At 38.4% G+C, this 17328-nt stretch overlaps 1 protein-coding gene across 1 annotated transcript in view; it reads right to left on the bottom strand.

The window, feature by feature from the left end:
• Positions 1–12841: 12841 nt before the first annotated feature.
• XRN1 (5'-3' exoribonuclease 1) overlaps positions 12842–17328 on the bottom strand; it is a 112451-nt gene continuing 107964 nt past the window's right edge. Inside the window, exons 41-43 of the mRNA XM_052650292.1 lie at positions 14121–14159; positions 13610–13770; positions 12842–13138 (exon numbers count right to left, since the gene is read on the bottom strand). Coding sequence (XP_052506252.1) covers positions 12842–13138; positions 13610–13770; positions 14121–14159 — 497 coding nt within the window. The remainder of the gene's footprint in view (positions 13139–13609; positions 13771–14120; positions 14160–17328) is intronic.

Genomic DNA, 17328 nt, shown 5'->3' with positions numbered 1-17328 from the left:
AAAAAGAGAAAGAGAGGCTAAAGGTACATGTTTTAAAGTATGTCAATTCCTGTGAGTGCAAGAAAAGAAAGTCTTAACCTCTTTGAGGGTACACTTTTTTTCTATAACTAGATTGACTCTGAGAATTCCCTGGCAGTCCACTGGCTGACTTCGCCTCTAATGCGGGGACTGTGGGTTCAATCCCTGGTCAGGGAACTAAGATCCCGTACTTCACGGGGTCAAAAAAGAAAAAAAGACTGACTTTAATGGTATTAATGCATTTATCACAGAATAAATAATACTCTACACTCCAACAGAATGGCTAATGTTAAAGATGAATAAAACAAAGTTTGGTGGACATGTGGGATAAATCAAATTCTCACCCATGGATGGTGAGATGGTATGACCACTTGGAAAAAAGTCTTACAGTTCCTTATGTTACTAAATGTATGCATATCCTATGACCCACAAATTCCATTCTTAGGTATTTACTCAAGATAAATGAAAACAAATGTCTACAAAAAGACTTGTACAAAGACATTCATAATAGCTTTATTCATAAGAACCCCAAACTGGAAACAGATCAGCTGTTTATCAGTTGGAGAATAAATCTCAAACTATATTCTTCTCACAATGGACTACTATTGAGAAATAAAGAGAAGCAAACTATTGATATACACAATAACATGAATGAATCCTAAAACACTGAGTAAAAGAAACCTAGCATAAAGTGTGTATACTCTATATGGAATCCCTATATTTATACACCTGAAACTAATAATATTGTCTGTACTTCAGTTTTTTAAACTCTACTTGTTTTTTTCTTTTAAAGAAAACATACTGTATTTTTCTGTTGACATAAAGTTCTAGAGCTGACACAATTTATTTTTGGTGAAAATTTTTCAGAATAATGGGTGCCTCTTGGTACTTAGGAATTTATTGGGAAAGGGCGCAAGGGAATTTTCTGTGTGTGATGTTCCTATTCCGTATCTTGGTGATGATTACACTGCACTGTTTACTGTTTGTCAGACCTCACAGCCCACTTAAGATTTGTACATTTGATGACCCAGAGAGATGTTATGAGGAGGGAGATGGGTGGGGGGTTCATGTTTGGGAACGCATGTACCCGTGGTGGATTCATGTCAATGTATGGCAAAACCAATACAGTATTGTAAAGTAAAATAAAGTTAAAAAAAAAAAAGATTTGTACATTTCATGGAAATTTTACCTGTAGAGAAACAAAAATGAACCATAAAATATTGAATTCCAGTTAGTGATACGCATGCTGAAGTGTTTGGGGGAAACATACTAACATCTGCAACTTATGTTGAAATGCCTACAACAATAAGATGGATTGGTAAATGGAAAGAGAGATGGACTGATGCATAGTAAAATATTAATGGTAGAATAAGGTGATGTGTATATGAATGTTCAGAAGTTGTTTTATTTTTTAACTTTTATGTATGTTTGGAAACTTTTAATAGTAAGATACAGGAGGGACTTCCCTGGTGGTCCAGTGGCTAAGACTGCACCTTCCCAATGCAGGGGGCCTAGGTTCCATCCCTGGTCACGGAACTAGATCCCACATGCTGTAACTAAAACACCCTGCACACGGTGACTAAGACTCAGTGCACCAAATAAGGAAATAAATAAACGTAACAAAACAAAGATATTGGAGAAAATAATAAAATATATGTTGTCAAACCCACCTTATTGTCTGGAGTCTTAAAACTTCGCAAGAGAATTGGACAAATATTCTTTAAAACTAGCTAAGTACCCCAAATTCTAAGAACTGTTTCTCTTTGTCTAAAAATCTCAGTGATCACCAAGAGCTGTTACAAAGCTTCTTTGTCTATCTGGACCGTATGGCCTTTTGACAGCTGGGACAAACGTTCGGAGTCAAGCTTCTTAGAATCAATTACTAGGCTTTAATGGCCAATTACATTGTCAACTGATGAAACCCTCTAATTTGGTGGAATGGATCCTTTACTGCCTGAGGGTAACTACTATTCATGGTCAGTCTCCATTTCCCTACCAGCCAGTATCCAACTGTGGTCTTTGCAGCCACCTGGTTTTCCCTCTTCCTCCCCTTTCACATCTGTTGCTGTCATCTTTCTTGAGAAAGCGCACAGATTACTGCTGAGTTGTGTGCTCACTATGCAGTAATACTATACAATAGAAGATGGCCGATTCATGATCCATAGAGGAAAAGTTCCTGAAGCAGATGTGTGGTGATCCTAGACCTGGCCCTGCTGCTTTGTCGGTGTGTGACCTTGGGCAAGTCACTCAACTCCTCTGAGCCTCACTTTATCAATCTCTGCAATGGATGAAGCAGGCTGAGAGGTTCTCCAGGCAAGTTTTAGCCCTAAAACTCACCTGCTATTCTTTCTTGGCCAAACTATAGTTCAGTTCAGTCGCTCAGTTGTGTCCAACTCTTTGCGACCCCATGGACTAAAGGACACCAGGCTTCCATGTCCATCACACACTCCCGGAACTTGCTCAAACTCATGTCCATCGAGTCGGTGATGCCATCCAACCATCTCATCCTCTGTCGTCCCCTTCTCCTCCTGCTTTCAATCTTTCCCAGCATGAGGGTCTTTTCTAGTGAGTCAGTTATTCACATCAGGTAGCCAAAGTATTGGAGTTTCAGCTTCAGCATCAGTCCTTCCAATGAATATTGAGGACTGATTTCCTTTAAGATTACCCGGTTTGATATCCTTGCAGTCCAAGGGACTCTCAAGAGTCTTCTCCAACACCACAATTCAAAAGCATCAATTCTTCAGCACACAGCTTTCTTTATGGTCCAACTGTCACATCCATATATGACTACTGGAAAAACCATAGCTTTGACTAGATGGACCTTTGTCGGCAAAGTAATGTCTCTGCTTTTGAATATACTATCTAGGTTAGTCATAATTTTTCTTCCAAGGAGTAAGTGTCTTAATTTCATGGCTGCAGTCACCATCAGCAATGATTTTAGAGTCCAAGAAAAGAGTCTGTCCCTGTTTCCATTGTTTCCCCATCTATTTGCCATGAAGTGACGGGACCAGATGCCATGATCGTCGTTTTCTGAATATTGAGTTTTAAGCCAGCTTTTTCACTCTCCTCTTTCACTTTCCTTAAGAGACTCTTTAGTTCCTGTTCATTTTCTGCCATAGGGGTGGTGTCAGCTGGGTGTCTGAGGTTATTGATATTTCTCCTGGCAATCTTGATTCCAGCTTGTGCTTCATCCAGCCTGGCATTTCTCATAATGTACTCTGCATATAAATTAAATAAGCAGGGTGACAATATACAGCCTTGATGTACCCCTTTCCTGATTTGGAACCTGTCCATTGTTCCATGTCTGGTTCTAACTTTTGCTTCTTGACATCCATACAAATTTCTCAGGAGGCATGTCAGGTGGTCTGGTATTCCCATTTCTTTCAGAATTTTCCAGTTTGTGGTGATCCACACAGTCAACGGCTTTGGCGTAGTCAATAAAGCAGTAGATGTTTTTCTGGAATTCTTTTGCTTTCTCTATGATCCAATGGATGTTGGCAATTCATCTCTTGTTCCTCTGCCTTTTCTAAATCCAGCTTGAACATATGGAAGTTCATGGTTCATGTACTATTGAAGCCTGGCTTGGAGAATTTTGAGCATTACTTTACTAGCATGTGAGATGAGTGCAATTGTGTGGTAGTTTGCACATTCTTTGGCATTGCCCTTCTTTGGGATTGGAATGAAAATTGACTTTTTTCCAGTCCTGCGGCCAGGACTGGAGTTTTCCAAATTTGCTGGCATATTGAGTGCAGCACTTTAACAGCATCATCTTTTGGTCAGACTTAAAAAGTACTAATTTCCAAATGACATTTCCCCAAATTGTAATGTTTCTCCTGTTGACTTTGCCCAATTTTATTTTGTTACTTTTTCTCAAGGTTTAACATGTACTGTTTAGATAGAGTTCATGTTCAAAAAGGCTTGTTTATGAAACAGCAGCCCACTCATCCTCACATTTGTCCCTCCTCAGAAGTACTTAAAATTTTTTCTTTTCAATCTGCAGAAGAGTTGAAAGAATAGTAGTCAGCATTCATACCTGAACAGTCCTCATCTAAAGGGCTCTTGCTGACATCTGACCATGCTCCATCTTTTTCTATACTTCCTTTATGCCAGACCATCTGAAAGTGGGAGGCAGATATATGACATTTCACCCCTAAATACAACGGTGTGCAACTTCCAAGATTATGAACATCTCCTACTTAACTGCAGTATCATTGTTGTACCTGAGAAAACTGACCCTAATTCAATGGGGTCAGGTCAATAACATCACCCATTTTCAAAGATACCTATTGTTTCATAAAATGCCTTCAGTTCAGTTCAGTTCAGTCGCTCAGTCATGTCTGACTCTTTGCGACCCCATGAATCGCAGCACGCCAGGCCTCCCTGTCCATCACCAACCTTTCCTTATTTGTGAAATGAGTTAATACTATTTTTATGTTCAGTTCAGTTCAGTTCAGTCGCTCAGTCGTGTCCGACTCTTTGCGACCCCATGAATCGCAGCACGCCAGGCCTCCCTGTCCATCACCAGCTCCCGGAGTTCACTCAGACTCATGTCCATCGAGTCAGTGATGCCATCCAGCCATCTCATCTTCTGTCGTCCCCTTCTTCTCCTGCCCCCAATCCCTCCCAGCATCAGTCTTTTCCAATGAGTCAACTCTTTGCATTAGGTGGCCAAAGTACTGGAGTTTCAGCTTTAGCATCTTCCTTCCAAAGAAATCCCAGGGCTGATCTTCAGAATGGACTGGTTGGATCTCCTCACAGTCCAAGGGACTCTCAAGAGTCTTCTCCAACACCACAGTTCAAAGGCATCAATTCTTCGGCGCTCAGCCTTCTTCACAGTCCAACTCTCACATCCATACATGACTACTGGAAAAACCATAGCCTTGACTAGATGGACCTTAGTCGGCAAAGTAATGTCTCTGCTTTTGAATATACTATCTAGGTTGGTCATAACTTTCCTTCCAAGGAGTAAGCATCTTTTAATTTCATGGCTGCAGTCACCATCTGCAGTGATTTTGGAGCCCCCAAAAATAAAGTCTGACACTGTTTCCACTGTTTCCCCATCTATTTCCCATGAAGTGATAGGACCGGACACCATGATCTTCGTTTTCTGAATGTTGAGCTTTAAGCCAACTTTTTCACTCTCCTCTTTCACTTTCATCAAGAGGCTTTTTAGTTCCTCTTCGCTTTCTGCCATAAGGGTGGTGTCATCTGCATATCTGAGGTTATTGATATTTCTCCCGGCAATCTTGATTCTAGCTTGTGTTTCTTCCAGTCTAGCATTTCTCATGATGTACTCTGCAGAGAATTTAAATAAGCAGGGTGACAGTATACAGCCTTGACGTACTCCTTTTCCTATTTGGAACCAGTCTGTTGTTCCATGTCCAATTCTAACTGTTGCTTCCTGGCCTGCATACAGATTTCTCAAGAGGCAGCTCAGGTGGTCTGGTATTCCCATCTCTTTCAGAATTTTCCACAGTTTATTGTGATCCACACAGTCAAAGGCTTTGCATAGTCAATAAAGCAGAAATAGATGTTTTTCTGGAACTCTCTTGCTTTTTCCATGATCCAGCAGATGTTGGCAATTTGATCTCTGGTTCCTCTGCGTTTTCTAAAACCAGCTTGAATACTATGTTTTAAAGATTGAAAGTGTTATATAAAGTGAATGGTACCTAGTGGATAGCCTGTACATAGTAACTGTTATTATCACTAAGCCTGGAGCACAAACCTTCAGTGCTATCTATACTCATAGAGGCATAATTAATGATAGGGTGTGGGAGAAAGTAATTCTCAGGAAGACTTGGAGCTCTTGTTTTGTTGTTTCTAGATCCAATATGCCATGAATTGCAGAGAGAATCTCTGGTAAAATATTCCTGTGTCAGCCTGAGAAGGTGATGCTGGAAACTGATTCTATGTTTCTGTTTCTCTTTGCTGTCCAACATGCTACACAATATAGGGAGTTTCTAACAGTTAGTGAGCTTGCATCATTCTTCCTGAATGACTGAAACGGCTGTTTGTCTATGATTTCCACTCTCTAATCTGTTCTCTGTAATGACACCAGTTTTCATTTTGAAAGAAAACAACCCCTTCTTAAAATCATGTGATGGCTGTTATGAGAATAGCATTTAGGAGTACCTCACATCCTGACTTTTTTTGCTTCCAAGAACATAGCTCTTTAGGAATGGGCTGCGGCAGCCATATTGTGTTAGTTGATCTTACTTGCTTACATGGTGATGGACATCTGACACAAACTTAGCTCATTCAGAGTTGAGATGGAGAAATGCTAGTCTTAGGCTGGTTGCTGGAACTGAAGCAATGTCCAAAGGGAATATGGAAGCCCAGTGTTAAACAGAAAGGCAGAGGTGAGACTAGAGAAGGGAGGTATATTCTGATAGCTTTCTATTCTTGGTCCAGGCCCCTATGAAGCTCAGCCATGTTTCTGCTTTTTGGTTCTAGATTTTCTGCGTTCATATAATAGATTCTATTCCCTCCATCTTATTTTTTTCTTGAGTTACTTTAAGTGGGATTTTGTTACATCCAAACAAAAAAGCTTGGACTAAGCTTTTGGCCTGAAACTCAGTACCTAGTGTTACGGTCTTATGCCTACCTTCACCTCCACTTTTCCTCTGATCCCTCTTAATCTGCACTATATACAATTCAGCTCTGATCAATTCCCTTCCCTTGCTTGGCTCCTTTAAGTTTCAGCTCCTCTAGAAGACACCCTGATAATCCTCCCAGTCTGTGAGATATCCCTTTCTTGCATGTACTTGTTATACTGGTATTACACTTGGTGGTTTAACTGCTCCTTCTCTGCTAGACTTCGTGGATGATCAAGACTAAGTCTAGGTCTTATTCATCACTCTCTGCCTGAGCTAAACCCTTAAAAGATACCAATAAATAGCAAAGAAATGAATGAAATAATATGTTTAAAATAAAACTAGAGAGAATTGGTATAGAAACTAGATTAGAAAGCCTAAGCTTTACAGTAAAGCAAAGACCATAGGATTTGGAATCAGACTACTGCATAGGTGAAACCTGCCTACATGGTAGGGTCCTGAGAATTAAAGGAGATGATTTTGTAGACCAGGTAGTATATTGGCCTGTGATATTAAATCCTTAATAAAGATTTAATAATTAGTAGGTATATTTATTTATTGTTCCTGTATTTAGGAAGTCAGTGAAACATGGCTAAGACTCTTGCAAGTGTAGGAATACATGACTTCATAAAGCACCTCAAAATTCTAAAGGCAATCATTTCCGAAGCTGAAGGAGTTTAACTGGGATTACCCCTGTACCCTAGCCTTCCCTGGTGGCTCAGAGGTTAAAGCGTCTGCCTCTAATGCAGGAGACCTGGGTTCAATCCCTGGGTTGGGAACTTCCCCTGGAGAAGGAAATGGCAACCCACTCCAGTATTCTTGCCTGGAGAATCCCATGGACGGAGGAGCCTGGTGGGCTACAGTCCGCCGGCTCACAAAGAGTCAGACACTCACTGAGTGACTTAACTTTAACTTTTAACCCTTGTATGAAGGCTGTTTGCAGGCACATCAGAGAGTGAGCTCCGCTTACCATTAGGGCAAAGCTGTTTTACAGAGCTTCTTTTATGTATGAACTGTAAGGACTGATTGCCAGCTCAGAATGTGGTTGCTGAACAGCCTGCCTTTGAGAGGTCCAGGTTTCCTCAACAACCCACAGTCCAGTAGCGGTAGCCCCTCAAGGTGCCCTGCCCCATCCCCAACTGCAGATGCTGGAACAAAGACCTGATCTGCAGAGGGCCACATCTCAGAGCCCATGGCCCCATGGGGAGAAAGAGTGTGCGTTTGAAAGTAACACCTCAGTTAAGGTTCAGTTTCTAAGAAGCCTTGTTGTACTTCCTGGATTGGATTCTCTGAGACAGTCCCGAATTCTTACAACAAATTTCCTTTTCTTAAGCTAACTTGAGAGGATTTTGATTTGTTTATTGATTTTCCAGTAAAAAAACTGGCACTAAGTACCCAGTGCTTTAAATATACTACCATACAAGGGGTGTTGTTTTCTTCCTTTAGGACATGAAGAAACTGAGGCATAGGCATTATATAACTCGGCAATCCTAATATCATGACATATTTACAATTAGAGGCAGAGCCAGGATCTGAACTGTGGCCATCAAAATCTGCAGTTCAGACTTTCTCCACCAATCATGCTGTCAATTTTGTGCTAATTGACACAGATTCAAATACCAATATAAGAGGATATGAGGTTTAAGTGAATCCTGTAATCCATTTTTAATATCACTGCAAACATACAAGAACAAAAGCTTATGAAATCATTCTCAAATGTTTAATTAAAATCCATATAGCATTTAACATGTATAGATGTTTAAACTCTTTCAGTGACTCATATTTTAAAATCCTTTTGCACAACATTTTGAGGCTAACTTCATGCCAAAAATCTACAAATGTACAGTTTAACACAAAAATACATTTGGAGTCCATTCCAATGCAAGTTGAAAACACTTTAATTGCAGACAATGTATCGATATTTAAAAAACAAAAGCTACAAAATGAGCACATAAAATCTTCCCTTTTGAATTTTTAATAAAATACTGCTCTGTATAAGATCTAATGAAAAATTCCAGTTACTTATAAAATACTTATGTGAGGGAAAAAAAGAATTAAGATCTCTATGTATGAATTATACTTACTTATATTGTTTAAATGAAAAAAATGCTGAACATGTTGATGATACAGTACACTATTACTCAGATATCAAAATAGATGCAAACACTCAAAGAAGCAATTGGATGCAGGCAAAAGAAAATATGAGACTTAAGGCCAAAAAAGCCCCTAAATTCCAAAACAAACAAAAAAATCACTCGTATTACTTCATGAGAAAACAGTATGAAGATTTGGTTGGATCACTAAAACATCTACAGGCATTTAATTATTTGGCCTTGGCAATTTACTAGTACGTCAACTGCCGAAATAACAGCAATAGGTGTATTGTTGGAAAAAAATTAATTTTTATAGGTTTAAATATGTAAAACTTTATCTACTGGAAACCAGAGTCTCCATCACGAATTGCACTTGAGATGGCTGAATGCATTGATTGAGCAAGGCATTATTGTTGGTTCACTGAAACACACAAACAAACACAAAAGCAGCTATGGATTTCTGATATTCTTAACTATCAAGACTATTTTCTGTTTTCCTCTCTCTAAAAGACGCATCAGTGGTGTTGGAGATAAGCCAGTGAAACTCCAGCCTGCCTTCGTTCTGATCGTCATGGTCTCTTAACTGCCCTCTGGCGGAAGATGGAGCAATCTGAGGGAAATATCAGCCAGCTCTGTCTGAAACATATTCATTTCTAGCATTTTTAAGCATTATCCTAACTAGGAAAGGAAGCTCCAGCAAAAAAGACTGCTTCACTGACAAAGCTTATAAGATGTACTGAAAGAACACTGCCAGTTTAAGTTCTGTCACTCTCTAGAAAAATGATAAGGGGACTTCTGTGATTCATTTTTTTTTTCAGAGGTAGAGAATGTCTGTCATTTCTCTCCAATAAATGAATTCCCCTCCCCAGTAAAAACATGATTTGGAAGCAAGATGGTACTAAGAAATATAGCAAGCTCAAAAAGCTGGGAAATTGTACATAGTGGCTTTAAAAAAAAGAGGCTCTGGACAATGAAATGAAGCATATTAGAATGAACTTTAGTGGGGAGGGGGAGAATTCTAGCTCTCTTAAACTAGACAATCACTATGATAATGTATGATTTACTAGTACAAACAGAACAGATGATTTAAAAGTGAGGAAATAAATCACTGCAGTTCATCTATGTCCTTGAGCTAGGAAGAGTATAGTCTGAAAATGCAGTGAAGGACAGGTCTTATTTAACTGGTCTCCTTCCAACTGCCTCCCTATCTGCCTCTCCTCCCAAATCCAGATTAGTTTGAAAAATATCAGTTTAAAACCAAAGCAAGTACCTGATCATGAAAAAGGAAACAAACAACAAAACCCACAGCAAGAGTTCCTCATCTCTCCCACCAATAGGAAAAGAAAGATCAAACTTTTGTTTTTCAGTTCTAAAAGAACTACTTATCCCTCTGAACAGCAAGGGAAGTCTTTAATTGAAACCAAAGTACACATAGAGGTGAAATTAATTTTTCAGGCAACTGAGTCTCAGATGTTTAAGACATGAGTCTGCATGATGTTTAAATCAATTAATACAGTCTATCTGTAAAATTATAAGACTCAGGTAATGTATTGGAAATGGTGAAAAGGACTGAAAGGACCAAGCTTCACAATTCACTTAATCTGCTCAAAAAAAAAAAAAAAAACCAACAACTTTATTGAACAAGGTTATCTAGAAATAATGTTTTAGTAAGGAGAGGAAAGTTTAAACAGATTTAACTGCTCTTGTGATGTGGAAACATGAAGCATCTTGGGGAACCTGCTCTTCTGTGCCCTACACAGTCCATGGTTTCCACACACAGTCCACAACAGATTCAACAGTTGAATGGGCATATTTCTAAATTTTGGGATAGTCTGAGTCTGTGCCATCCACAAAGGAAAAACTGTAAGTTTCCCAAATTTATCAGTGGATCTAGACTCCTCAAGACTGTCATGAGACACAGTCTCTGCTTCTTACGTCCTCTCCAGAGAGGATCTCAGGACGCAATGGATGAGGATCTCATCTATTGCTCTCAGGCCCATCTCTGGAATAGGTGTACAAGGTGAAGAAAATATAGATGAATGCATGACACTACCTGGTCACTATGGATTTCTCTCCCATTTTAATCTCTTTTTAGTCTTGAGTTGCTTTAGGAGAAGAATGAAAAGAAAACACTTACTGCCTCTCCATCTAGAACTGTCAGTTTGCTTTGTTTGAATATTGAGGAAACCCCCTTATATGGGTTGTGGCACTATGCTTATCAAAGTTTCTCTTGAAGTTTTTGGAAGATGGCATGTGCTCCTTCTTCGGTGCTTAAATAAAGATGTGGGCTGTACACTGTTTATATAGGGTGGTCACAGAGAAATGATGAGTGAGGCAATTCTTGAATGCTGGAGTTTGTATAGTTACATAAGGTGGAAAATATACACTCTAAAGTAGTAGAGGTTAACATAATCTTATTGTCACAATTCAACTTTTTTTTTGTATTTCCATTAAAAAAAAAATTACTTTGTGAGGCAAAAAGGACAAACTCTGAGAATTACTTGAGCCTCGTTATTTCAGATCCTACTACAGAGAAACATGTATTCCCAAAAATGAAATGCTGGGAACCAACGAACATCTGAATCTAGGAAAATTAATAGAAAATAAAATCACAGAAACTCACATGACTATCATAAATGACAAATAATGAACACTTATTTCATACTAAAGGCACTACTAATATACAAATATCCTATTAACATTTGGAGAAACTCTTAACATTTAGCAGTTAGAGAATGAAATCCATTTAACTCAATACTAGCGTTTTAAAAAACAAACAGACTAAGACTCAAGGCAGAGTTTTCAATGAGCCAAATGAAACTAGATACAATAATAAGCAGCTCCATACAAAGATTGTGGTTCCTACTTTTAAAATACTTTTAAAAAAGTATGATAACTTACTTCCTTAAAAATATAAGCATATCACAAAAACTAAAGCATAAATATATATATATATATATATGTATATAAATCCAGGCCCTGGTACCGCTGAGAAATTTTCATAAACTCTGACATAATTTCAACAGCCACAGATTGAATAACACACACCCACACATGACATGTACAGACAAAATGCCAGAGTCACTGCACAGTTCAGCATAAAGCTAAAAGTATGGAAAGAGAACAAGGACGGGCATTTGTCATGTAAATAATGCATATTATATACTAATTGTGCCTGTGCAAACCTTGGCATTTTTAAAAATTTAGAATTTCATTGTCCCAGGAAAGGCTACACATGGATCAACAATGGAGCTGTCGTGTATGTTTAAGTAAGCAAGTAAAAAGCTAAACAAAAGGATAACACATTTTAATTAATGACATGATTAATATTTTGTACTTCTATCAGAAGATTAATCTGTAATCATTACACCCTGTAGATTTTGAAACTTAATTTTTTATTAGAGGTTAACTAATGCTGGTTCTTGAATAATCTAAAAAATTGTAATTATTTCCTCAAATCTAGATCACTATGTATAGTTCTAAGCAGTTAAATGAAATATTCTGATCAGTATTCTGAAATTGCTTTGGTACAAAATGGAGAATAAAGCAAAACTGGCAGCACCAGCACAATGTGATCACGTCACAACAGGTCTAAAGGACCCTCAGAGATAACAGAACATAAGTTAAAATACCTATAAATAAGCGCAACTCTCCTGACAATTCTATTACATCATTAAAAAGAGAAATAAAATCTACATTCAGTAAATTATACTTGAGGCCCAATTTTCATGCTCCATTTAATTATCCCTCAATGATAGTGTAAAAAAAATGTTTATTATTATTGCAGTACCATGTCTAATTCATAGTTCAGGATGCTTTTAATGACAAGGCCAATGGTTAGAGTGGTACATGTGAATGCTCAGTCCACTGACAGTATTTTAACACAAGGTTTTAGTTTTTTTTTTCACAGCTTTATTGAGGTATAATTGATGTAAAACAAATTGTACATACTTAAGATGCACAATTTGATTTACAGTCTTTTAAATAGCATGAAAAGTGCCTGGCCACTAGAAAATTAAAAAATTTAATTGAAATGTATTGTTTTAAAATAGTACATTGTAATTTCTTGTGAGACACAGGTATGGATTTATAAAAAGGTGGGAGGAAAGGAAAGAAATTTAATTCCAAGTACCAAATTTATTCAGGTTTAGAAACGCCAAAATTGACAGCCAGTTTTCTTGATTTTCTTCTTGAAGCGCTTGGTGCCGACTTCTGGTGAGGCATACTATGGCCTGAGGAGGCAGCTGCAACTTGAAAAGAAGATGCAGGTTGAGGGATCTGAGAAGATGGTAAGGAAGCTGATGAAGTCTCCTGTGGAATTCCTTTGGTGACATCAGAAGATGCTGACTGGCTAGTGTGAAGCAGGGTGACTTGATAACTCTGGGCCTCCTTATTCTCAAAGTTCTTTTTGTTTGCAACTCTTTTTTTAGTTACCTTCGAGGAATAAAAGAATAATTAATTAACAATGTAGGCAAAAAAAACTAGTGTCAGAAAATACCATAAATCACGCGGCTAATGCTTGTCAAGCACTGCTGACTGTGACTTTCACTTATAATCTCCAAACCAGACTTCAGAAATTCAAGGAATCTAGTTATGATAAGATATTTTAAATGTATCCATAATTTCAGTATAAAGAAAATTTATGTTCCTGATTTTAAATCACTGTTTTAGAAAAGGATATTATTACTTGCTACAATTATTTATTAGAACACAAACTCAGACAGCAGGGATTAGGTTAGACGGTTCACCAGTGGTCAAAATATATTCTCAGTACCCACTCCGGTACTGATCAGGCTTCTACTTGGCACTGAGTATGAAATCACTGAATAAATAAAATTTTATCAATAGCTTTTGAACAGTAAAAAAGTTCTCTTAAAAATATAATAATTCTCTTCTAGGTCTCACCTGCAGAGGTATGAACTGATTGTGCACACCACCTGGCATTCCCCCAGCCATGGGCATGGTCCCAGCATACGATGTATGATGGAAGGGCTTCCCAGGAACTGGCATTGGTGGTCCCCATGGCACTGAGCCAAAGAGATGAGATGATGAAGGCATGATATTAGCTATTAAAAATCATGGAAAAGCTATTTTAGTAAAAAGGCATCATTAAAGCCCTGAAATTTAAGACCTCCCTTTGCTACTTTTCCTTTTAACTTATTTCACTTTGGCAAAGAGCATACACTTAAGTTCTGTTTAACCTTGCTTTCAACATTCAAAGTCCTCTTAAGGAATATGAAATACCTACATTCAGCTTGTCATTATGCTGCCTGGCCTAGGAAGGCCAATAGTACCTTATATTGATACAAGCCTTAGGAATATTTGTAATACTATTTTTAAAAAATAATAGGGTCATTAATCTGTCCCTTGGGGGAGAAAAGGCAGGGCACAAAGAGAGAAATCTTAAGGATCTCACCTGCCCCCAGTGCTAAGTTGCTTCCATAGTGATCCCAGCCTACAAAAAACAAAAAACAAACAAAAAAAAACACCAGAAAAGCTCAAGTCTTGAAATGTGATCACTTTCATATGATATACACAATCTTTCTTTTCCCTATTCTAACATCTGTAATTCAAGAATTCCCTATTCTAACATTTGTAATTCACAGCTTGTTTCTTGCTGAAAGTGCACTGAATCAGTGGTTCCCAAAACTGATTTGTTTATCTGAATCACACGGAAGCTTGTGAAATATAGATTCTTGGGCAAAGCTCCAGACCTACTAATCAGACTGTGAGGGCCCAGGAATCTGTATTGTTAATAAGCTCCACAAGTGATCCTTACACATTCAGCACCAGTTCAGTATTTGTGAACTACTGCACTGAACAATAACAACCAAGACTCTGGCACACTGCCACCAAAGAAAGTCTGTATTGTGCTCAAAGTTTCTTTTTAGAGAGAGAAAAAAGCAGACAGAATTTAAGACTATATAGCTCAACTAACGGAGAAGGCAATGGCAACCCACTCCAGTACTCTTGCCTGGAAAATCCCATGGACGGAGGAGCCTGGTAGGCTGCAGTCCATGGGGTCGCGAAGAGTTGGACACGACTGAGCTACTTCCCTTTCACCTTTCACTTTCCTGCATTGGAGAAGGAAATGGCAACCCACTCCAGCATTCTTGCCTGGAGAACCCCAGGGACAGCAGAGCCTGGTGGGCTGCCGTCTATGGGGTCACACAGAGTCGGACACGACTGAAGTGACTTAGCAGCAGCAGCTCAACTAAAACAGCTACGTTTCAGAGAAGCTTGTGAGTATACCTTTAGATAACCTATATGTATTAATTAATTTATATATAGTTGCTGGATTTTTTTGATGTGGGTAATTTTTAAAATTTTTAAGGAATTTATTACAATATTGCTTCTGTTTTCATGTTTTTGTTTTTTTGGGCCATCAGGCATATGGGATCCTAGCTCGCCAACCAGGTATTGAACCTGCATTGGAAGGTGAAGTGTTAACCAATGGACCGCCAGGGAAATCCCCCGGATTCATTTTTGAAAGTGAAAAAGCAATCAAAATGGATTTTCTAAGTTATAGTGGACTTACGACCTTGAGTTATATGAAAACATCAGATTTATTGTGTCATAAAAATTTTATGACTAACCATGGTTTATATAGGCAAAGGAATGCCAGTGTAGTATAGTAACAAAATTGTGGGTTTTGTTATCAGATAGATTTGCTTTTGAATGCTACTACTGCTACTTAGTAAGTTATGGCCTTAGACAAATTGCATTTTTTAAACAAATCAAAGTAAAAATAATTATACACATACATATTGTAATAAAAAGGGTTTTCAACAAAATATAGCAGTCATCTGGTCCATCCCAGGTTTAACTGTTTTAGCTATTTATTTGCACACTGTTCAATAATTTGCTTATACTACTAGCTGATTTTTCAACTTTAGGCATTTTTAGACTAAAACTACTATGATAGATCAAAATTCAGTTCTTTTATACCACCCTTCATTACTTGCCCTGTCCTCCCAATATATTATAATATTCATTTAAAAAATAAGTGTTTGTGGTATGTCACTATATAAATATTATCACTTCAAAGCCAAGTAGGGTACTCTGATTACTTTTTGTTCCTTGTAAAACTTAAAACACTCTTTTAAGAGTAATTACCTTTTAAAAGCACCTTAGTCTTCTATACATCCTTCATGTTTTTTCCCAAATGCTGCCCATCTATCAGATCATTATCTCACCTGCCAAGACCTTCCCCTGCCCTCTCAATTGAGACCAGTTACTTTCTACACCTGCTGAGCAGCTGGCATTCTGGAATTCCCATTCATTGCATAAGTATATTAGTATCATGCAGTTTAGTTTCATGTGTGTGTGTGTGAAAGTCGCTCAGTCATGTCTGACACTTTGCAACCCCATGGACAATTCTCCAGGCCAGAATACTGGAGTGGGTAGCCTTTCCCTTCTCCAGGGGATCTTCCGAATCCAGGATTGAACCCAGGTCTCCCACACTGCAGGAAGATTCTTTACCAGCTGAGCCACAAGGGAAGCCCAAGAATACTGGAGTGGGTAGCCTATCCCTTCTCTAGGGGATCTTCCTGACCCAGGAATTGAACCAGGGTCTCCTGCATTGCAGGCAGATTCTTTACTAACTGAGCTATCAGGGAAGTCCTTAGTTTCATGGTTTTCTTTAAAACAAACAAATAAACAAAAATTATTGCTTTGCTTTTTGGAGTGCAGAATTCAGCAACTTCTAAAGAACAGTACATAATAAGTAAATTTGCCTGTCTGAAATGTCTTCATTCTACCCTGCACTAGATTCACGCTTTAGCTTTAGAGAGAAATCTAAGATGAAACTAATTCTGTCTCAGGATTTTGAGGTAATCAATGCTCAACTGCTTTCTAGCTTCTAGCCTCTGTTCAATGATGCAGTAACATTCTGATTTTTGATTTTTATTTGTATTTTTCCTTCATCTCTGACCTCTCTTTATTCAGTTCAGTTGCTCAGCTATGTCCGACTCTTTGCTATCCCATGGACTGCAGGATGCCAGGCTTCCCTGTCTGTCACCAACTCCTGGAGTTCACTCAAACTCATGTCCAATGAGTCGGTGATGCCATCCAACCATCTCATCTTCTGTCGTTCCCTTCTCCTCCCACCTTCTATCTTTCCCAGCATCAGGATCTTTACAAATTAGTCAGTTCTTCACATCAGGGAGCCAAAGTACTGGAGTTTCAGCTTCAGCATCAGTCCTTCCAATGAATATTCAGGACTGATCTCCTTTAGGATGGACTGGTTGGATCTCCTTGCAGTCCAAGGGACTCTCAAGAGTCTTCTCCAATACCACAGTTCAAAAGCATCAATTCTTTGGTGCTCAGCTTTCTTTACTGTCCAACTCTCACATCCACACATGACCACTGGAAAACCATAGCCTTGACAAGATGGACCTTTGTTGGCAAAGCAATGTCTCTGCTTTTTAATATGCTGTCTAGGTTGGTTATAACTTTTCTTCCAAAGAGCAAGTATCTTTTAATTTCATGGCTGAAATCACCATCTGCAGTGATTTTGGAGCCCCCAAAATAAAGTCTCTCACTGTTTCCCCATCTATTTGCCATGAAGTGATGGCACCAGATACCATGATCTTAGTTTTCTGAATGTTGAGCTTTAAGCCAAG

This window comes from Budorcas taxicolor, chromosome 1, assembly GCF_023091745.1.
Source record: "Budorcas taxicolor isolate Tak-1 chromosome 1, Takin1.1, whole genome shotgun sequence".
NCBI lineage: Eukaryota > Metazoa > Chordata > Mammalia > Artiodactyla > Bovidae > Budorcas > Budorcas taxicolor.
This window is presented reverse-complemented; position numbering and strand designations above follow the sequence as displayed.